This window comes from Xenopus laevis, chromosome 7S (assembly GCF_017654675.1).
Source record: "Xenopus laevis strain J_2021 chromosome 7S, Xenopus_laevis_v10.1, whole genome shotgun sequence".
Taxonomy (NCBI): domain Eukaryota; kingdom Metazoa; phylum Chordata; class Amphibia; order Anura; family Pipidae; genus Xenopus; species Xenopus laevis.
In genome coordinates this window covers 4621811-4644273 of record NC_054384.1, presented here as the reverse complement: position 1 = coordinate 4644273, position 22463 = coordinate 4621811, and the positions used below count along the sequence as shown (strand labels likewise).

Below are 22463 nucleotides of genomic sequence, written 5' to 3'. Positions count from 1 at the left end.
TTTAGATATTCCTACATGCCCCTCATAGGGGTCCCTCTGAAACTTGGCTCTAAGGCAAATGTAATTTCTGCCCTAACCACCAGTCTGAAACCCTGGAACAATATTAGTTTCAGAAGTGTCTGCACCATGGTCCATTTCATATCCTGGGGTCTTCAGCCAAGAAGCTGGTCTTGTATGATCAAGAACCCAGATTGTGTGTAAATGCTGATGATTTTTTTTAGAACAAAGCTTGTGTCTAGTTCCACTTGACTGTCCTCTTTTGCTGCCTGCCCACATCTGGCTCCATCTCAAACTCAACTGCACCCCATGTTTCTTCCCTGCACTCACTTTTCCTTTGCTTTCTCTTGCACCACATTGCCTGGCCCCATTCGTTTCAATCTCCTGTCACAGACAGTGGTCGGGATGACTTTGCAGATGGCCGTCTATGTGAAGTTCGTTTTGATTCCAATGGAGCTGCTATTAAGAGACCCCCGCACTATCTGGGAGGAGACCTGAGAGATGGAAAGTATCTGCCGGTCAGACACATCCTGCTGCCTACAGACCGTGGCCAGTACCTCCAAGTGCACCGACACCAGGTGAGACCCAAGTCACCATCTACTAAATCATAATGCTCTCAAACGTGTTATCTTCTTCATTAGAATGCATATAACTATCATCATAATGTATCCTTATTAATGGTCCACTATAAGCAAAGTAATAATGTCGCTAGAGTCACAGGACTCACTGGATATTGTGTTATATAAGAAATATGTCATACCTACCTTAACATAAAAAGTTATTAGAGAACACCTTCTACATAACTGCAGCCCTGTACCTTTATATTATCACAGAACCCCTCAGTGGCTTCTAATATCCTTATCATTTACAGTAGGAGGTACATTATCCCTTATAATACATGAGTGATACTCAGAGTTCCCTGTATAACTCAGCCTGCAGCCTTGTGCCTTTATATGGTCACAGAACAACCCCTCAGTGACTTCTAATATCCTTATCATTTACAGTAGGGGGAACATTATCCCTTATAATACATGAGTGATACTCAGAGTTCCCTGTATAACTCAGCCTGCAGCCTTGTGTCTTTATATGGTCACAGAACAACCCCTCAGTGACTTCTAATATCCTTATCATTTACAGTAGGGGGTACATTATCCCTTATAATACATGAGTGATACTCAGAGTTCCCTGTATAACTCAGCCTACAGCCTTGTGTCTTTATATGGTCACAGAACAACCCCTCAGTGACTTCTAATATCCTTATCATTTACAGTAGGGGGTACATTATCCCTTATAATACATGAGTGATACTCAGAGTTCCCTGTATAACTCAGCCTGCAGCCTTGTGTCTTTATATGGTCACAGAACAACCCCTCAGTGACTTCTAATATCCTTATCATTTACAGTAGGGGGTACATTATCCCTTATAATACATGAGTGATACTCAGAGTTCCCTGTATAACTCAGCCTACAGCCTTGTGTCTTTATATGGTCACAGAACAACCCCTCAGCGACTTCTAATATCCTTATCATTTACAGTAGGGGGTACATTATCCCTTATAATACATGAGTGATACTCAGAGTTCCCTGTATAACTCAGCCTGCAGCCTTGTGTCTTTATATGGTCACAGAACAACCCCTCAGTGACTTCTAATATCCTTATCATTTACAGTAGGGGGTACATTATCCCTTATAATATATGAGTGATACTCAGAGTTCCCTGTATAACTCAGCCTGCAGCCTTGTGCCTTTATATGGTCACAGAACAACCCCTCAGTGACTTCTAATATCCTTATCAGTTACAGTAGGGGGTACATTATACCTTATAATACATGAGTGATACTCAGAGTTCCCTGTATAACTCAGCCAAGTGACTCTTCATTCTCAGATGGCTGCTTTATTTCTCGGGTTGAGAAAGGTTCAATAAAGGTTGCATTTAGGAGCAGCCAAAGCAGAATATCCATGTAAGTAGCCATAACCAGGCATGAGCTCAATCCAAATGAAAGGCATGGTAGGCTCCAGGCCCCCGTCATTTCCCCACTGGTGCTAAAGGGCCATGGGCACCCAGCTATGACCGTTTGTTATCAATGTGAATAATGAGCAAAAAAAAAAATCCAACATGGATCTTATAGGGGCAGAGTAGCCTGGGGGGCAAACTGAAATGCCAGATTAAAGGGAAAGTCAGAATGACAATAAAATGTGGAAGAAAAGAGCCCACAGAACAGAGGGACTGGGGATTAATCAACTGTGGGATTAGAATGTAGGAAAGGAATGGAGACAAAGGGGAAGTCATTAGTGAGACTGAGAGATGGAACAGAATGTTAGAGGTGAACGTATTCCTCCAAATCAATATGAGGGCCCTGACAAACAGCAGTTTTAATTCAAAGCCCAATCATTTGTTTGATCCGCGCCTACAGATGTTATTTGGCCCTGTCAGCAGCAAAGCAGGGGTGTGATGGATGTGGGAAGGCGATGCATGGGGATGCCATGTGAGGGGGGTGGGAAACAGATACAAATCATTTGACATTGAACAGACGATAGATGGACGCAAAATAAAAGCCTTGTATTATCCAGACTAAAAGAGTTCTATGTAAACGAGGATTGCTAGCAGAAGCAAACTTGCAGTTGGTCTTTTGAATGATTTGCCCCCTGTTGGAATGCTCAGCCAGAAATATCGATTACTAGAACATTTGCCAAGGAACAGGTATGGGACCTGTTATCCAGAATGCTCAGGACTTGGGGTTTTCCAGATAACGGCTCTTTCTGTAATTTGAATCTTTATACAAGTCTATTTAAAATTAATTTAAACATTGAATAAACCCAAAAGGATTATTTTACCTCTTAGTTTGAACCAAGTACAAGGAATTGTTTTATTAATACAGAGAAAAAAGAAATTTTTAAAAAATCTGAATTGTTTGATAAAACATGGAGTCTATGGTAAAACCGCTTTCTCATAAATTCAGAGCTTTCTGGATAAAGGGTTTCCGGATAACAGATCCCATACCTGTACTTGATCCAAACTATAATTAACCCTTACTGGAGCAAACTGTTTTCCAAGAAGCTCACAATTACAGAAAGGCCGTCTCCCATAGACTCCACTTTATCCAAATAATTCAGATTTTTAAAAATGATTTCCTTTTTCTCTGTAATAATAAAACAGTACAGGTATGGGACCTGTTATCCAGAATGCTCGGTACCTGGGGCATTCGGGATAACAGATCTTCATAACTTAAGTCTACTAGAAAATCATATAAACATGAAATAAACCCAATAGGCTGGTTTTGCTTCCTATAAGGATTAATTATATCTTAGTTGGGATCAAGTACAAGCTACTGTTTTATTATTGCACAGAAAAAGGAAATCTTTTTTTAAAATTTGGATTATTTGGATAAAATGGAGTCTATGGGAGACAGCTTTCCATAATTTGGAGCTTTCTGGATAATGGGTTTCAGGATAACGGATCCTATACCTGAACCTTGTATTTGGTTCAAACTAAGAGGCAAAATAATCCTTTTGGATTTATATAATATTTAAATTAATTTTAAGTAGACATTGTATAAAGATTAAAATTATGGAAAGATCCATTATTCTCTATAATAATAAAACAGTAGCTTGTACTTGATCCCAACTAGGCTTGCCACCTGTCCGGCCCGCCCGTTTTTTTGAAGGGCTGCCCGGGTCAAAACAGCCTGCCCGGTTTTCCAAATAAGTAAAACTGGGCAGGATTCCCTATGATTGACACGGCGACCGTCCAATCGCAGATCATGGTGTCATAGCCCCGCCCCAGACATCACTCCCATCCCTCCGCATCACGGCCCACCGCCTGCCCGGTCTCCACTGGCCTAAAAAGTGGCAACCCTAATCCCAACTAAGATATAATTAATTCTTATCGGAAGCAAAACCTGTCTATTGGGTTTATTTCATGTTTACATGATTTTCTAGTAGAATTAAAGGATAAGTAAACCTTTAAAATAAGTGAATGTAAAATTGATGAGGGGGCTATTCTAAGAAATTTGGGCAATGTACATTCATTATTTATTTTGTTTTTATTCCAAGATATTAAGGGATACATGTACTGTTAATATGAATGAATTTTGTTACAACAGCGCCACCTGCTGGTCAGTTTCCCACCAGTCTGACCAGCAAGTAGTCAAGGAAGTTGTCAGGAGAAAGAAAGAGGCTGATGTTCTTCTGCTTAGGAAAGATTTAAGAAAGCTTTCTAGTTTTTTCCCTAAGCAGAAGAACATCAGAGCAGCCTTTTTCTCTTTTAGAAGAATGCAGCCCAAAGGTTACTAAAAATGGCTGAAATGAGTACCAATCAGTCGGTGTATTGATATAGATAGATATATATATATGTGGCCCAACCCCAGGAGCGCAGTATTATTTCTGCAGCTGAATACATTTTGTCTCGTTCTCTGTGTTCTTTTATCCCCTGTATGGAGGCTTTGATGTGAGACGTCAGCGCATCATAAAGGGATGTCAAGTGGTGGATAATAACAGCTATAATTTTGCCTAAATCTGAGCCGCATTCAGTTCTCTCCCAGGAGCCGAGTTCCTGTTTGTTCCCAGAGTTATCATTTTGTACTTTGCATTTTCTTTGCTGTTTTACGTTACTTTGCTGAAGATAGAGGGGGGAGGGGAAAATCACCTTTTATACATTGTTGTGAGCGAGGACTTCAGGTTTCCATAGCAAAAAAAAAAACCCCCCAGATTCTCTCTTTGTGCGGGAGGACGGGGAGCCGAGACTGGGGCCGAAAATAACCAAAGGACAAGGGTTAATTTAGACCTGAAAATAATTAGTGTATTACATGATCATCACCAATCGTCCAAATTGAGGTGGAAATTATGTTTTTAAAAACAAAATCAGTGGAGGGCACTCCAATATAGCTAGTCACAATGCAGTTAAATACGAGGTGCAAAACAACCCAAAAGTACTGACACACAGAGTATCAAATAGACACTGGAGGTCATTTATCAACAGTGGGCAAATTTGCCCGTGGGCAATAACCCATGGCAACCAATCAAATTGTTGCATTCATTGTTTTACTTGCAGTTGGCTTTAAAAAGCTAATCAGTGATTGGTTGCTATGGGTAACTGCCCATGGGCAAATTTACCCAGTGTTGATAAATGAGGCCCACTGTTTCCATATACTGGGCTTGCACACTGAAAAAAGAACACATGCAGACACAAAGTGGTATCCAAAAAAGGGAGAATCCTTTATATAAAGATAATATACAGTACATTAATTTAGAACAGTAATTTGTCATAAATATACAAAACATACAAAATTCAATCCTATTGGATATATATATATATATATATATATATACACATACCACCAAAGTGTGTGCTCAATGCAATAAAGCAACAAAGAGGATACACCTGCCAAAAATGAGAACAACCCCAATGATTACCCTTGACAAAGGAAAACGTTGGGGTTATTCTCATTTTTGGCAGGTGTTTCCGCTCCTTGTTGCTTTATTGCCTCAAGTGGATCTTTCCCTGATATGCCCACCCACGACAGGGCGATATCAGATTAATACGAATGATCTGATTACAACTAGCCAATGTGGTCCTCAATCACAGAAAAAATCAAACCTGCCTGATCAATATCAGGCCGATTTCTGGCCTGATATAGATTGGGGAGACCCATCAGAAGCCCCCACACACGGGCAGAAGCTGCAGAATCGGACTAAAGGACTGATATCGGCATCTTTAATCTGCCAGTGTATGGCCACCTTTAGAAGGACCTGTATCCAAGCCCCTGCTCCTGTCTGTGCATCATGAATGGCGCCCAACATAGGGGCACTTTATCCCACCAGCATAGAGCCTTGGTGAGCACCACAAACAGAATTAAATGTGCAACTTATTGTTTCTATGGGCACTAAGAGCAAATCATGGGGTTGCTTTGTGCTACTTTTCTTTTTTAGCCCTACTGTAATCACCATGACCCACTGCTGAACCTCAATCCTTCTACAAACTGCTCCTCTGTGGGGCCTTCTGTCCTATGTCTGTTTGGGTTCCCAGAGCTGTAAGTGTAATTCAGACTCGTGACATCCCATTTAATGAATGGCTTCCCTGCTGACTATGATATTGCTGTATCTGTTACCTGGTGTCTCCTGAATTTGTGTTGCTTGGCAGGATTAATATGCAGCCCCAGTGTGGCTTTCCTGCTTTTAGCTTTCGGCAGCGCCCTTTAAATGTGCTTTTCATAAAGATTAATTCCCATCCCAGGCTCTTTAATCACAACCTTCAGAAGGGCTCACAGCATGCAATCCGCTTTTTTTTTATCAGCACACTTGCGATGAGATCCCTTTCATTGTGGATGGCACTACTCCATCATTTAATGGGATCCAAACACAAGGCAGGTTTCAGAGCTATATGCCACTACATTAAGCCTTGATCTAGGGCAGGGATCCCCAACCTTTTGAACCCGTGAGCAACATTCAGAAGTAAATGAAGTTGGGGAGCAACACAAGCATGAAAAATGTTCCTGGGGTGCCAAGTAAGGGCTCTGATTGGCCATTTAGTAGCCCCTATGTGGATTATCAACCTACATTGAGGCTCTGTTTGGCAGTGCAACTGGTTTTTATCCAACCAAAACTTTCCCCCAAGCCTGGAATTCAAAAATAAGCTCCTGCTTTGAGGCCACTGGGAGCAACATCCAAGGGGTTGGGGAGTAACATGTTGCTCACGAGCTACTGGTTGGGGATCACTGATCTAGGGCATGATTTCAAATTTGACTTCAAGTGCTTACAGGTCCACAGCTCCCTGGAATTCATTCCAATAGAGAAATCTGTTCTTCTGAAGCACAACGAGCTGTAACGGTTCCTAATAACATTTATTGAATAGTGTAACCCATGATAACTCATATATGGTCATGGACTGATTGCCATGTAAACATTAAATAAACCCAATTACACCCTTATCAAAGCCCATGATAGATCCTCTCTGGTTGATGTTTATGTTACCCACATGAAATAGGCTGGAGCTTATTTTCCAAAGTAGGATGTGGGTCATAGGATGAATCTTCAAGAGTTGGAGAGTCGTTTTATGCAGTTTTGGCACCCAGCCTTCCTGAACTACCCCCGGTACCGATATGAATCAGATCTTAATCCACCTTGTGGTTCAGTAACTCTTGCAAGCCAAAGACATCATTAGCAATTAAATCTACTCATTAATAATCAAATTCCACATTCAATTAATAGAACAATGTGTTGATGAGCACAGCAGGCTTGTCCATCAATGTTGAATGAAAACCACCCACAACATTAGCTAGGGATTCTGAAACATAGACACTTCAATAGACCCACCAGTGGGAGCTTTTACTGGAACACTGAAGCACCCTGTATATTATTCTAGAATTCATTTTCATGTAATTTCCCAAATGCTAATTAATTACAGCTGGGTCTCCAGAACCCAACCACTGCTCTTTCCCAACACAAGGGGTCCACGGTTACTCTAAATTAAACCAGTTATGTTTCTACACCTTGATGGAAACACTGAAGAAATTTCCCGAAATGGTAGAGATAAGAGGTCACTCAAACCAATCAACACATTTCTCAGTGCTCAGATGGAGTATTGACCACATCTGGACACCCACATCTGGGTATCACTGTTGGGTACCCACCTACAAAAAAAGGTTGAAGGAAAAGGCTTGACAAAAATAGTTCTTCATCCTTTGGGAATGTGGTACTGGGGGAAAGGGCAGACGGGGTAAGGAATTACCTACTAATGAATGAGTGATTCGTTGGTAGGTAATAAAAATAAAGCAGATGTCTTCTTTACAAGAAAGGACACGAATACACATTATTATCTAAACAATCAATAGCAATTGATCCAGTTGCTTGTAGTTTGAGGTCTGTTTTAAGATTTTTTTCCCAGTGAGGGTCAAACATTTTTTAATGAAGTGATTTTTTTAACCTCACTTACTATGTTTCTCGTATGGAACTTGTCCATGTGCCATTGCTGGAATTTGGGTGCCTGTATCAGATAAAAAATAAACAAATGTCTTTGAGCGTTTGATGCAGGTGCCCACAGTACACTCATGGCCACGTTGGAGCGACATAAATATTCACCTCTTGGACATTATCCATGCAGGGATTCCTAAACTGTGGTGGAACCTACCCACAAGAGGAGCCCAAAGCAGTGTCACCAAAAGTCAGAAAATATATTTTCTAACATAGTGGAGAGCCTAGGATAAGAAGCCCAATATTTAACAGAACCAAGTAACCAGAAACCTCAACTTACTTATCTAAAACATCTAAGCAACTTATATTTATGCAATGCATTTCCTAAAGTTGAGAGCATCCAAATCATGCTTTCTTTACACCGGGGACTGTACAAATAAACCCAAAATTTAACAATTTGAAGGAAGCAACTCAAAAGTTGCATTTAGTAGGCCCGTCATGCACACTGTCCTGATGTAACATCACCAGCTCTGATTCATTCATAACCATGTCCACTGACTTCATTATGGTTATGTTACAAGTGGACTAAGAACTGTACTGTGTTGCCATGGAGATCATAGAGTCAATATTATTTACAGACTAGTCCTAATAATGTCAACTTATAACCACAAAGAATGTCTAATTAACCAAGGGCAATTTCTCTCACAGGTCCCCCTTTCTCGACGGATGTCACATGATGAGATGGACCTCTTTCCCCCTCGTTCCTCACCTCTTCTGCTCAGGTGGTCTTCCTCGGATGACATTCATGGAGGCACTGGATCTGTACGCAGCAGCAGCCCTTCAAGCCCTCGTCGAGGTCACAATGTGCCATCCCGGAATCGTCACCAGCCTGCGAATGGAGAAGAAAGCCTTAGTACATTGCATCAGTTTTTGGCTGGAGGAATGGGAGGGTCTTCTGGTTTTGGTGGCATTCAAAGTTCCTTTTTCAGAGATGAGATTACGGCATTCATAGATGATACTCCTTGTCCTTCACCTATGGGGACACCACATAGAGTACGAGCTTCACCCAGGCCCTCCCCTCTACCAAGGAGAGGGATGGAGGGGTCATCTGTATGGGGAGGATCTGGAGATCGACGTCTATCTCTATGTAGTCCTCCACCAGGAGCAACTGTACCCCGCAGAGCTTCTCTCTCTGAAAGGGGAACCAAAGGTGGGATGTCATGAAGGAAGGGGGCAGAATTTGGAAGTGATAAGTTGGTTTCATCCACTCATCCACCTCCATTGCACCCAGGCTGGAGGAGGGGACTTTTTACAGATTCCCCTCTTGCAAGAAATCTTTATCTCTCAGGCAAACCTGCTGTTTGGGGTGGTGGCAGAGGGGTTGGAGGGTAGCCTATACCTATATGATCCTCCGTTTACCCTTAATACCTCTGTACCCCCGCAGACACAAAAAACACACTGGAAAATGAGCCAAAAGATACAAAATAAAATGTGATTTGAATAGAACAATATGTGTGTGTGTTATATCAGAACTGGGATGCCCAAGCCAAACCCTACAGAGACAATCAAGCAAAGTCATGTCCACAAAAGTTGTGAAATATGACCTTATAGAGCAGGTCATACAACTTGGCATGCCCAATTGTTTCTGAAATATATCTTTCATTACAGAATAAAGGTTTCAAACATGCTTGGGGGTCTTAATTCAATGGCTGAAGGCTGAACTATGGCTGAAGGTACTACTATGTTTTCATGTTTTCAGCAACTTTGCAAAAACCCCAACTAAATATATCAAATGGATTATTATACCAACAATGTCTAAAAACCTAGTAAAAGATCTTCCACATACAACTGCCAGTCCATCTGAAACCCCCTATACTTTAAAACCCCTTAAATCGGATCAGTTGCCACCACTTTATCAAGGCTGCAACATTCTCAGCCCCTATGGTGGAGAGGGAAATGTGCAAATTGGTTCTTACCCACAGTTTCAGCTAAACATGAGGAGCCTGATTCATTTTTCACAACAGTTCTAACAGATGAGCTAATTGGCGACAGGATCACACATTACTCCTCAGTAAGGAAACCGGCGAGAGAAAAATCACACTAATTTGCACCCATCGGTGTAGGCATTACTCCTCAACTCATTTCCACTAATCTTCAGGGACAACTGACATTAGGGAATGATTCATTCAGCTCTCAGTAAAGCCCTTGATTCAAGGATACGTTTAAAGGACCTTCAATTCCAAAAGGATCAGAGGAGTTATCATTCATGTTGGAAATCTCCTCTCTGTTTGAGACCCGACTTTCCATTATGCATAGGCGCATGGCAGCGTAGATTTGGCTAATACAAGAAATACAGTCACTCCCTTATTGTCTGTTGCATTTCAGCTAAAGAGTTGTAGCTTGTGCAACACCAATAATACACTGTGTTCTGAGTAAAAATGCAATAGCTTTAAGGGGTCCATTTTCACACTTTACTTTGCCTGTTTGTAAATGAGCCCTCCATTGTCATCATCTTTCCTTGTTTTCATTTTGCCCTACTGCTGCCAACTGTTCTTCTATCTATATCTGGCTCTGGCCAGGGTCATTTCTAAAGCTGGCCATAGACGAAAAGATTTGATCGTACCAATCTTCGTTTTGTACGATTTTCCAGCAATGTGTTGAGTGTCGTTCAGTCGATCCGACAGGTTGGAAAATTTCTGTCGGCTATTGATAATATCTCTGCATGTATTGCCAATCTGATATCAGCAGGAGACTGTCACCAGCTTTTGTCAGACATAACTTTCACACGAATGCTGACTAGGGCAAAACATTGTCTGATTTGTTCTTTTACTACTTTACTTGTTCTGAATGGTTAGAGGCAGGTCGGGATATTGCACCACACAATCGTCCGTCCAACATCGAAGCTACAGTATATCTGCACATCTATGACCAGCTTTAGGCAGAAACTGATCCCCCCCCCCCTAAAGTTCACCCTTCTTGTACGGGGTGTGGGAATATTGTTAGTGTGGATTTTTAGTTTAAAAATTGGAAATTCAGCTCTTAAAGGTACCAGGATTGTCTTTTTGCTGCCCCTGATAACCTGCTCGGCGCTTCAAATCGCCTCATTAGCGCTGGGCCTCTGGCTCTGATATCCTTATCTGGCCCTATTGTTCCCATAGTATAATAGTAAGTTAAGTTGAAAAAAGACACACGTCCATCAAGTTCAACCATAAGTCTATATATAACCTGCCTAACTGCTATATGATCCAGAGGAAGGCAAAAAAAAAACAATTTGAAGCCTCTCCAATTTGCCTGAGAGGGGGCAAAATTCCTTCCTGACTCCAAGATGCAATGGGACCAGTCCCTGGATCAACTTGTACTATGAGCTATCTCCCATATCCCTGTATTCCCTCACTTACTAAATACCATCCAACCCCTTCTTATACCTATCTAATGTATCAGCCTGTACCACTGATTCAGTGAGACAATTCCACATCTTCACAGCTCTCACTGTAACAAACCCCTTCCCAATATTTAGGCGGAACCTCTTTTCTTCTAATCGGAATGGGTGACCTTGTGTCAGCTGGAAAGACCTACTGGTAAATAAAGCATTAGAGACATTATTATATGATCCCTTTATATATTTATACATAGTTATCATATCTCCCCTTAAGCACCTCTTCTCCACCGTGAACATCCCCAATTTGGCCAGTCTTTCCTCATAGCTAAGATTTTCCCTTTACCAGCTTAGTTGCCCTTCTCTGTACCCTCTCTAATACAATAATGTCCTGTTTGAGTGATGGAGACCAAAACTGTGCGACATATTCTAGATGGGGCCTTACCAGTGTTCTATACAGAATGACCCTCTCCTCCTTTGAATCAATGCCCCATTTAATACAGCTCAAGACCTTATTTGCCCTTGATGCTGCGGGCTGCCATTGCTTGCTACAGACATCTTGCTGCCCTACTGTTTTCATTGTGACCTACAGGAGCAATCTTGCTCTACTCCTGCCATCATGCTCTCTCTCTCTACATCTGGTTCAGCTTTCTTCAGCTTGCTGAGCTCCTGCTGCCCTACTTCTCTCTTCATCTGGTCCTACTGTCCACATTTCTCTACTGATCACATCTTGCACTAAGGTCCACCTCTTGTCCTACTGTCTCCATTTGGCCATTCTGTCACTATATTGCCCTACTATCCTCTCCTGCACCTAACGTTGTCATTGTGTCCTACTGCCATCATAAATATTGCCCTTTTGTTGCCACCTTGCCTTACTGTCCCCATCCTACCCTACTGCCACTATCTTTTCCAACTGCCACTATATTGCCCCACTGCCATCACCTTCTTCTGTTTCCTTCATTTAGCCATACCATCATCATCTCTTTCGCACTACTATCTCTAATGCAGCATTATCCCCTGCTCACAATAACAGATATTTATATAGACAGAACCTATTGTTCTTAGTCAACCTTAGGCCAATGGGCATGATTTAATAAACTCTATCCTGGGGTAAAGATACATTTTTATTGAAGCCTTTGACATTAGGTCTTTATGGTGTTTGTAAGACAAATGGGCATCCCAAGGCTGCAGCTTTATTAAAATGCAGCGATTAATCAGACAAGAAAGGGCCAGTATATTTCTGGGTACTTCACACTGAAAGATGCAATTGGATTAGTGGCGGTAGTGCAGGATCGGTGATGTACAAACCACTTCAATGTTTTCATTCCTATCTGCGTCATCAAAGCCACAAGGTCTTTCTCATGCCTAAATTACAAGTTTGCCTCAGGTTACCACAAAGTAGATCCAGTCTGCTATTCAAACTACTGCTTGGTTGCTAGGTTGAGCGGGATTATAGTAACCAGTTACCAGTCTAAAGTGGACCTTTGTCTGATAATTTACTTTAAGTTTTGCAAGACAAGTTAGTCTTCAAGTTATTTGAAACTTTTTGCTTGGAATTTCAACAGCTATCTAGTTGCTAGGCTTAATTAATTAGCAACCAGACAGCAGTTTGGCAGTGGGTGAAGAGGAAATATAAAAAGGAGAGGACCAGAACAAAAACATAAGCAATAAAATGAGTTTAGCAATGAAACTGATTGATATGATTTTGGTTGTCGGTGTCAGTGACCTAGACAGCCAGAAAGGATTTTCAATTGCAGGCTCATAGCACAGACCACTTCCACCAATTCTTATAACATTACCTTCTGCATTGTATTCCAAGCTGAACTGTCTCTTTAAGAGGAGGGGGGGATACTGAGACAATTTCAGCGATTCCTCTGAAATATTCATCATTTGTAGGATTTCGTTTTCCTTTTATAAGTGGCTCCTAGTGGTGATTATCTTTGAGCACAGATTGGCGTTAAAACACTATGTTCCAGAAGGAGCAGATGTCTGTGTGGGGAGCACCATGTTCTCAATCCAAGTCAAGATCACTGCACAAAATGGAGGGCGCCTCTGAATAAGCAAACTGTACCCCCAGTTTATTTTCATGCAACACAGGCTGAAAATCACAGGGTTCATCAGAAAATAATGTTGAATGGTGCAATTCATAGAGGGATAGAGCAACTGCTCCAGGTTGTAGGCTGAGAATTACTGTATGTAAATATTACTACATATAAATATACTTATCAATGGTCCTTAATGATGTCATCAGTATAATTGTGGCCAAGGTTAGACTGGCCCACCAGGAACCAGGAAAAACCACGGTGGGCCTGACCCTGTTGGGCTCTGCCGCAAGCCAGCTGCACCCAGTCACCCCCGTTTCCCACTTCGCTTGGAGTTGACTTTTTGTACTTTTTTATACCGACTAGCCAGGAGAGATGACAAAATGGGGGTGGGTTGTGATTAGAGATGCACCGAATCCAGGATTCAGTTCGGGATTCGGCCAGGATTCTGTGTTTTTCAGCAGGATTCGGCTGAATCCTTTTGCCTGGCCGAACCAAATTCAAATTAGGGGCGGGGAGGGAAATCGCGTGACCTTTTGTTACAAAAAAAGGAAGTAAAAAATGTTTTCTTCTTCCTACCCCTAATTTGCATATGCAAATTAGGATTCAGTTTGGTATTCGGCTGAATCTTTCATGAAGGATTCGAGGGGTTCAGCCGAACCAAAAGAGTGCATTTGGTGCATCCCTGTTGTGATGTAAATGGGGCAGGTGATGTGTCAAGGGGGCAGGTGATGTCAACGGGGGTGGAGCAATAATTCATTAGAGAGTTAGAAGGTGAATCGAGAGGAGATCTTGGAAGGGAAAAGGCAGTCTCGGTTGAGGGCTTATGTAGGCAGACCAGGGGCTACATTCATATTACATATTTAACGGCTAATACATTGTTGGTAAATTCATAATACCGGCCCCAGACTGGGTGGGTGTTTTACCTGCTATGCAACCCTCGCTCTGCTGGCATATGTTCCATTCATTTAATATTTAACTGCAACGTAAGTAGCACATGGAGCAGCTTTGGCTGGGGGCGGTGGAGCGAGAGGGAACTGGGTGGTAGGCCCTTTAGTCAGTGCCGGATTAATGTCATTTGGGGCCCCTAGGCTACATAAACACAGGGCCCCCTTCTAGGCTACTGTTGGGTCTGGTGCGTGCAGTAATAGGCATGTGAGCACCAAAAATCTCTACACTGGGTTGGGTTTGGTGTGCACCAGTGATGTCACTGGATCTGCATCCGGGCGCACACACATTCGCCTTACCCGATTACTTCTTCTAGCAGGTGCGCCTGACACAGCAGTGCAAATAAATATTAAAAGAAAATTGAAATGGACCCCTGATTAAACTGGGCCCCTAGGCTATAGCCTAGCGTAACCTGTGCATTAATCCACCCCTGCCTTTAGTGGCTGGTGAGTTGAGTACCCAGTGGGCCTTGGGTACCACAGACCAACTCTGATAGGGGCTTAGTGATATCATTTGTGTCTCATGACTCATTAAAAATACATTGGAACCCTCTGTTCCAGGTGGTGCATAAAGCAGGTGTATGAGGGTACAGAATAGTGATCCCCAACCAGTGGCTTGTGAGTAACATGTTGCTCTCCAACCCCTTGGATGTTGTTCTCAGTGGCCTTCCAGGCTTGGAGGCAAGTTTTGGTGCATAAAAACCAGGTGTACTGCCATCAGACCCTCCTGTATGCTGCCAGTCCAAATAGGGGCTACCAAATCACAGCCTTAACTGGCATTCCAGGAACTATTTACATTCTTGTGTTTCTCCCAAAGTCTTTTTACATTTGAATGTGGCTCACAGGTCAAAAAAGTTGGGGACCCCTGGAATAGAAGATTGCCATCCAGTCTGCTCCTCCCTGAGTGCCAGAGCACCCGTCAGCCATTTCTGGGTGAGAAACATCAGGCCGAGGCATATAATAAGTGAAAAGAATTCGCTCTGTTGGCAATGTTATTTCTACAACTGGGAATTTTATTGAATGTAAAGTTTTGTGAGGCACAAAGGGGATTCTGGGAAATGCATGGCAAAGTGTCATTTCATATTGGCACAGTGTCACATGACTCTCTTTATGCCTGTCTCGCCTTGTTACTGGGTTGATAAATGGAACCGGAGTGTTGCCCTTGTGATCATTCATTATTGCTCTGATCTCTATAGTGAGGGCATTAATCAGATGATGAGGGGGGAGAGTGTTCGTTAGAGCGGAACAAATAAAACCACAATACATTTAACAGGTGATTAGGAGAAGTGCAGTACAACATAGCAACCAGACAAACACAGGTTTCTCAGCAGTCTGACTCCACCGGCCATGGATTATTATGGGATTATATGGGCCCAGGCTGCACAAGTGTGGATGAGTTGTATGGAATTGTTAATGGAATTGTAAAGAGAAGTAACAGACTGAGACTGAGAAGCTGATCACACACACTGCTTGTATAGGGGAGGGGCATCACAAGGAAATATGGTTGGAAAAAAACTAGCCTGGCTTCCTGTAAAACCGGAATTACTGGGTGCAAGTGCCTGAACCACCAACGGACTGCCCCAAAACAGACTCAGAGCAAGGAGAAGGGAGTATCGGGCTGATTAAGAGGGACACAGAGGCTAAGGCTGACAGGGCACAGGCTGATAGAGAGGGGCACAGAGGCTAAGGCTGACAGTTGGGGCACAGGCTGATAGAGAGGGGCACATATGCTAAGGTTGACAGTTGGGGCACAGGCTGAGAGGGGCACAGAGGCTAAGGCTGACAGTTAGGGCAAAGTCACACAGGCTGATAGAGAGGGCACAGAGGCACAGGCTGATAGACAGAGGCATAGGTTGATAGACAGGGGGACAGGTTGATAGAGAGGGGCACACGCATAGGGAAAGACAGCAAATAAGGCAAGGACCACAGCAGGGAAACAGCAAGAGGCAAAGGGGTAATAAGGGCCTGCAGGAAACAGACACAAGACACCGATATAGAGGCAGTGACAAAGAACTGGGAAGAGACACACTGGAAAATAAAAACTACAGTAGGTGAACGGAAAATCAGGGAGCTATAAAAAGACAAGAAGGAGCAGATCAGGTTGTTGGAGTGAGAAATGGAAGCACAGGGGGAGCACCCTCCAGAGGTCACAGCAGCTCATGGGACCAAAGACGCCAGTTTGCCTGCCCACCCTATGTACACTCAAGAGCCGAGAGCTTCATTTACTCCCCAATACATCAGCCCAACAGTAGAGCGCCCGAAAGAGGACTTCTTCATCTTCAGGGTAAAGTAATGGTAACAATGAAAGGGGATGGGGGTGATTGGTTTGTCGGGCTGATTGGTGGGTGGGGGTGATCGGTGCAGGATAATACAAGTTCATTTCAATCACTACCGTGAAGGTTGAACTATTTATGTCGTTTTCACCTTTTCTGGAAAGCAATGTTAGTCCTCCTATCTGCTGCTTTATCAATAACACCATCACAAAGTAGTATTTTTACTGGGCTACCAACCAGCCAGGCAGCACTGCTAGTCACATGAATTCCGGCAACCAGACCATAGTAAACATGCCCACAAACCACAGAAACGAAGATAGAATACTGCTATACAAGTGCCAGTATTTGCTGACCCCCTTATGGTGGGCCTATTTACAACATCTTTTCTGGCCTGGGTGCCAAATTTGACTTTACTGCTGAATTTCGTGGCTACTTTTTGTGGAATAGCAGTTGCCACAATTAGTGGTACAGTTTTACTGCCATTTCCCTCTATGGAGTCTCACCTTGCTCTCCCTTTGTAGCCCCGTCTACTGGAGCAGGCTATACAGGATCTGAAGAACCAGCTCTCCAAGGACGAAGATGGGGACATGAGGACCGTCTGGATACTAACAACGTAAGTTTGTGTATGTAAAATATATATGACTTTGAGCATTACCATAACTCCCCCCCCCCATTATCATTCTCCGCATCGGTAACAAGATTACAGGTAGAGCTGATAAAAGTGGCACCAGATCTAGTAACCCATAGTAACCAATAAGCACTTTCTGCTCTAAAGACTTCTACATTTCTGGCAAACTTTCTCTTATTACATTACCATAATTGCAACACATTAGTATATCTAGAGATATGAGACCCCCCCAGAGCTTAAAGGGGTTGTATTCCTTAAATTAACATATAGGGGGCCGATTCACTAACTTCGAGTGAAGGATTCGAAGTTAAAAAACTTCGAATTTCGAAGTTTTTTTTGGGCTACTTCGACCATCGTCTACAACTACGACTTCGAATTGAAGGATTCGAACTAAAAATCGTTTGCTTGACTATTCGACCATTAGATAGTCGAAGTACTGTCTCTTTAAAAAAAACTTCGACCCCCTAGTTCACAATCTAAAAGCTACCGAAGTCAATGTTAGCCTATGGGCAAGGTCCCCATAGGCTTGGCTAACTTTTTTTGATCAAAGGATATTCCTTCGATCGTTGGATTTAAATCCTTCGAATCGTTCGTTTAGAAGGATTTAATTGTTCGATCGAAGGAATTATCCTTCGATCTAACTATCTGCGATAAATCCTTCGACTTGGATATCGAAGGATTTTAATTCCTAGTCGAATATCGAGGGTTAATTAACCCTCGATATTCGACCCTTAGTGAATCGGCCCCTTAGTATGATAAAGAGAATGATTTTCTGAGATAATTTGCATTTGGTTTTAATTTTTTATTTGTGGGTTTTGAGTTATTCAGCTGTTTATTCAGCAGCTCTCCGGTTTGCAATCTCAGCCATCTGCTTGCTAGTAGCAATTCCCCTAGCAACCATGCACTGATTTGAATAAGAGACTGGAATATGAATAGGAGAGGCCTGAATAGAAAGATGAGTAAAAAAAAGTAGCAATAACTAGGGATGCACTGAATCCACTATTTTGGATTCGGCTGAACCTCCGAATCCTTTGCAAGAGATTAGGCCGAATGGCGAACCAAATCCTAATTTGCATTTTTTTACTTCCTTGTTTTGTGACAAAAAGGCAACCGATTTCCTGGGCCCCTCTGCAGCCACAAGGTCTGCTTCCTCTGTAGTTACCCCCCTGTATCTATTTCACCTTCTTGTCTTTTCTGTGCAGGATCAGCCACTGGGGCACAGAGAATGAGGTGCTGGTGCTGCTGTGTGATCGTTCTCTCCTGCTCTGCTACTATGACTTTGTGGGGCTCTGCAGCTCCCGGATCTTCCGCATCCCACTCAATTACATTGATACAGTGACATGGGGGCCGCTGTCATATCCCAAGACTGCCCTGCACAAGTGAGTGCCATGAAGTATTCAGGGGTTGGGAGTGATACACAGACATCTGCACATAGGGGCAATCGGATGCCCAACACAGATGTGAGATATTGGATCATTATTTTGGACAAAAAATCAATTGGGCAAATATCCCAGACATGGAAATTAGGCTGAGGGAACATAGGTGCATTCTCTCTCTGCCTTTAAATCCCCTGAAACCTCCAGTACTGACTGTTCTTGACTTGTGTACCCATTACAGTCAATGGGAGGCATCAGGTGTAATTTTGGAGGTGTAAATATCCTAGTGGAGAAAATGCCCCATGTGGCTTTAGAATTACGGGTAGTTGGCAAATATACGGTGGGTGAGGCCTGCAGGAGTTATATGAAATGTGGGCACTCATGCTTTAAAAGGCCTGCCAACCCCAAAACAAGTTTCCACCTTTTTGCTTGTCACTCTTGGCTCATTCGATCCTTTCCTTCTAGGCACGAGGGCCCTGCTCTCCAGGTGCAGTGGGACAAGCTCCGACCTCCACCTTCTTTTGTATCAAGATGGAATCCATGGGCAGATCTTCCCTATGTCATTCTCACCCAGCACCCAGGATCCACAAATAAGGCAGAAATGCACGGGATGTGCCAGGTAATAAAGGATGGCCACTGTTTTTTAAATGCAAAGTTAAAAGGGTTGTTCACCTTTAAAGTAACAGTTAGTAGGATGTAGAGAGGGATATTCTGAGACAATTTACAACTTGGTTTCATATTTTATTATTTGTGGTTTATTCAGCAGCTCTTCTGTTTGCAATTTCAGTAATATGGTTACTAGTACCCAAATTACTCTAGCAACCATGCACTGATTGGAATAGGAAAGGTCCTGAATAGAAAGAGGAGTAATAAAAAGGCAACAATATTAATACATTTGCAGCCTTACAGAGCATTTTTGTTTTTAGATGGTGCTCAACGACTCCTATTTAAAAGCTGGAAAGATTCAGAAGAAAAATGCAAATAATTAAAAAAAAAAAAAAAAAAATAGAACAGTTGAAAAGTGGCTTAGAATTGGCCATTCTATAACATACTAAAAGTTATCTTAAAGGTGAACCACCCCTTTAAGAGAGCCCTGTGGTAACTGTATGTAAACAGTCAATTTGAGTTCCGGTTCATCGCTGTCATCTTTTCTACTGGTGTTTCAACATTTTTCCAACACGTTGAACTCCATACTCTTTCGTCTCAGCCTGATAAAATAATCTGTCATCATGAATTATTTGCACAAAGCGCTTTACACAAACATTTTCATTCTAAAGCCAATGATATTTCCTTGTGCAAGGACTGCTAACATTGTGGGGTTATTTATTAAACTCTGAATGCTAAAAACTCAAAAAATTCAAGTCTTTTTTTCTTTAAAATCAGAATTTTTTTTATAGTAAAAGTTGAGTTGTTCACCTTTAAATTAACTGTTAGTATGATGTAGAGAGGGATATTCTGAGACAATTTGCAATTGGTTTTCATTTTTTATTATTTGTGGTTTTTGACTTATTTAGCCTTTTATTCAGCAGTTCTGCAGTTTCAGTTACCCTAGCATTCAATATTTGAATATGAATAGGAGGGCATGAATAGAAACATTAGCAATAAAAAGTGGCAATAACAATAAATTTGTAGCCTTACAAAGCATTTGTTATTTAGATGGGGTCAGCGACTCCCATTCGAAAGTTGGAAAGAGTCAGAAGAAAATGGATAAAAAATAATAAAGACCAAATGAAAAGTTGCTTAGAATTAGTCATTCTATAACATACTAAAAGTTAACTTAAAGATGAACCACCCCTGGATCATTGCTGCTATTGACAAGCTGAAACTTTAGACTGGTGCAATACGTTCAGTATATAAAACATGGCAATTTAAGCCATATTGATTCTTAGAGTTTAATTCTCCTTTAAAGCCTTATTTATAAACGCAAGTCCAAGGTGTATCTGTAATAGATCCATCCCCCAACTGCTCCCATTCTACTTACCTTACCTTGTTCTTTCCCAACAGTTGGAGCAGTTCATGGAACACCTAGTGGAATCGGTGAGATTGTCCTATACACAAAACCCCCTCCCGGGCCGAGACAATGGCCTGCTGGTCCTTCACAGACCTGTGAACATGGAGACATCTCTGGGGCTCATCTCACTGCTGAACACAAGCATCCAGTTGGGGTACGCCAAGTCCAGATCTGGCTTTGGATTCTGAGCGGTTGATCTAGAATGGGAATGTTCCAGGTGGCACATCAATGGCTCAATGTAATGTATCAGAGAAGACTTGGGGTTGGTGTGGCTCGACTTCAGTGTGCTTCAAAGGCCAATATGAAGAACCACAAAATATGGACGTAGGGTAACTAGCAGAGAACAGTATATTATAATGAGGAATAGCACCATGTTGGATTTCACCTTGAGGCCTTCACTGATCGGCTCTTATCTAGACTTCTCCACACGTTGAGATCTGGAGACATCTCTGTGCCGACATTGATTGGGTTCAAGGTTCTGCAATAGATTATGATTGGCCAAACAAATCATCCAACACATTTGGACTGTCCTTGTCAGAGACTATGGTCAGTCCACAGAAAGCCATGTATGACCTATGGCGAAATATTGCTATTATAATGTTGGATTATTTGTCTTAAGCCAAGTAGGACATGTTTACTTGTTATTTATCTACAATTCAAGCGACTAAACATTCCAGCAAGTCCTAATATTCTTGTGTGTACAGGTATGGGATCTGTTATCTGTAAACCCATTATACAAAAAGCTCCGAATTACAGAAAGGTTGTCTCCCATAGACTACATTGTAATCAAATAATCAAGAGTATTTCCTTTTTCTCTGTAATAATAAAGAAATTGAAATTGCAGTGCAGTTGTGCTTGTCTGGGTAACCAGCAGTGCAGTTATGTGGGTAAATAGCAGTGCAGTTGTACTCAATCCCAACTAAGATATAATTAATCCTTATTGGAAGCAAAACCAGCCTATTGGGTTTATTTCATGTTTATATGATTTTCTAGTAGACTTAAGGTATGAAGATCCAAATGACAGAAATATCCCTTATCAGGAAAACCCCAGGTCCTGAGCATTCTGGATAACAGGTCCCATACCTGTATATGGAAATATCATACTGTTGATTGCTTTCTTGAAGGCACTTTATGAATATAATTACCAGAATAATGTGTGTATATTTTAAAGGGGACCAGTCACCCAGACATAAAAAGATGTTTAATAAAATGTCCAAATTTAATATGAAAATGGGAAAGATTCGCCCTCTTCTGTAACTAAAGAGGGGGTTCAGGAGGTATAGGGGCCCGAATACTTTTTAATACATTTCAATAAATACTGGTAAAACAGTTCAACCTCTAGATATTTTGGTGGCCAGCAGTTTTTTGCCCCAAATGTGTCTAAAATTGAGGAAAGTTCCCTGAAAATGTGAGACTACAGAGGCCAAAATCTGCTAACTCCCACCTTGTAGACAAGTCAGTCCCATTGCATGCTGGGTATTGGAGTCTTACCTTCAACTTGGCAAATAGTAAAACAAAAACTACATTACCCAACATGCACTGGGAGACACAAACTCGACACATTAGGGCAAGAAACATACCTCACAACATTTTGGAAGTAAAAAGAGGGACAAAAATTTTTTCCCTCACGTAGCGCAGCAATTTTGTTGACCACACCCCTTTCTGTGGCCACACCCCCTAATTACCATGTTTGTTTTACAAAATTTGGCAGGTTATGAAAGTTTGAAAATATTTCTCCTTATCTAAACTGTGTTTTTGTGTCTCAAAATTGTTACAAAGTATCTTATTTGCACCTGTTAGCTGTTCTGGGCTCTCTGCTAAAAGCCAATTAAGTGAGAAACTTTGTTTCTTTTTCTGGCTGTTCAGTGCATAGAAAAGAGGGACTTTCCAGTACAAATGAGGGAC

The 22463-nt window shown here is 42.0% G+C and overlaps 2 protein-coding genes across 3 annotated transcripts in view; both read left to right on the top strand.

The window, feature by feature from the left end:
• gpr162.S (G protein-coupled receptor 162 S homeolog) overlaps positions 1-9592 on the top strand; it is a 35050-nt gene extending 25458 nt beyond the window's left edge. The window contains exons 4-5 of the mRNA XM_018227288.2: positions 391-575; positions 8614-9592. Of these exons, the coding sequence (XP_018082777.1) occupies positions 391-575; positions 8614-9129 (701 nt within the window). The 3' untranslated portion in view covers positions 9130-9592. The remainder of the gene's footprint in view (positions 1-390; positions 576-8613) is intronic.
• A 5882-nt stretch (positions 9593-15474) lies between these two features.
• LOC108697341 (tumor protein p63-regulated gene 1-like protein) lies at positions 15475-21789 on the top strand. Of its 2 annotated transcripts, XM_018227289.2 has the most exons (7): positions 15475-15909; positions 15953-16024; positions 16076-16554; positions 17065-17156; positions 18374-18550; positions 19013-19166; positions 20552-21789. In XM_018227289.2, exons 3-7 carry the CDS (start codon positions 16387-16389, stop codon positions 20744-20746), a joined length of 786 nt encoding a protein of 261 aa, XP_018082778.1. In that variant the 5' UTR covers positions 15475-15909; positions 15953-16024; positions 16076-16386; the 3' UTR covers positions 20747-21789. The 2 variants fall into 2 exon arrangements, with proteins under 2 accessions (XP_018082778.1, XP_041426770.1); XM_041570836.1 differs by having other exon boundaries at positions 15475-16554.
• Positions 21790-22463: the final 674 nt, after the last annotated feature.

What these genes read in the sequence shown, in the direction of transcription:
- LOC108697341 (XM_018227289.2), top strand. Translation starts at nt 16,387, where the DNA reads ATGGAAGCACAGGGGGAGCACCCTCCAGAGGTCACAGCAGCTCATGGG. An exon ending in ACCGTCTGGATACTAACAAC is followed by an intron (nt 17,157 to 18,373) that starts GTAAGTTTGTGT and finishes TTTTCTGTGCAG; the next exon opens with GATCAGCCACTGGGGCACAG. An exon ending in CCCAAGACTGCCCTGCACAA is followed by an intron (nt 18,551 to 19,012) that starts GTGAGTGCCATG and finishes CTTTCCTTCTAG; the next exon opens with GCACGAGGGCCCTGCTCTCC.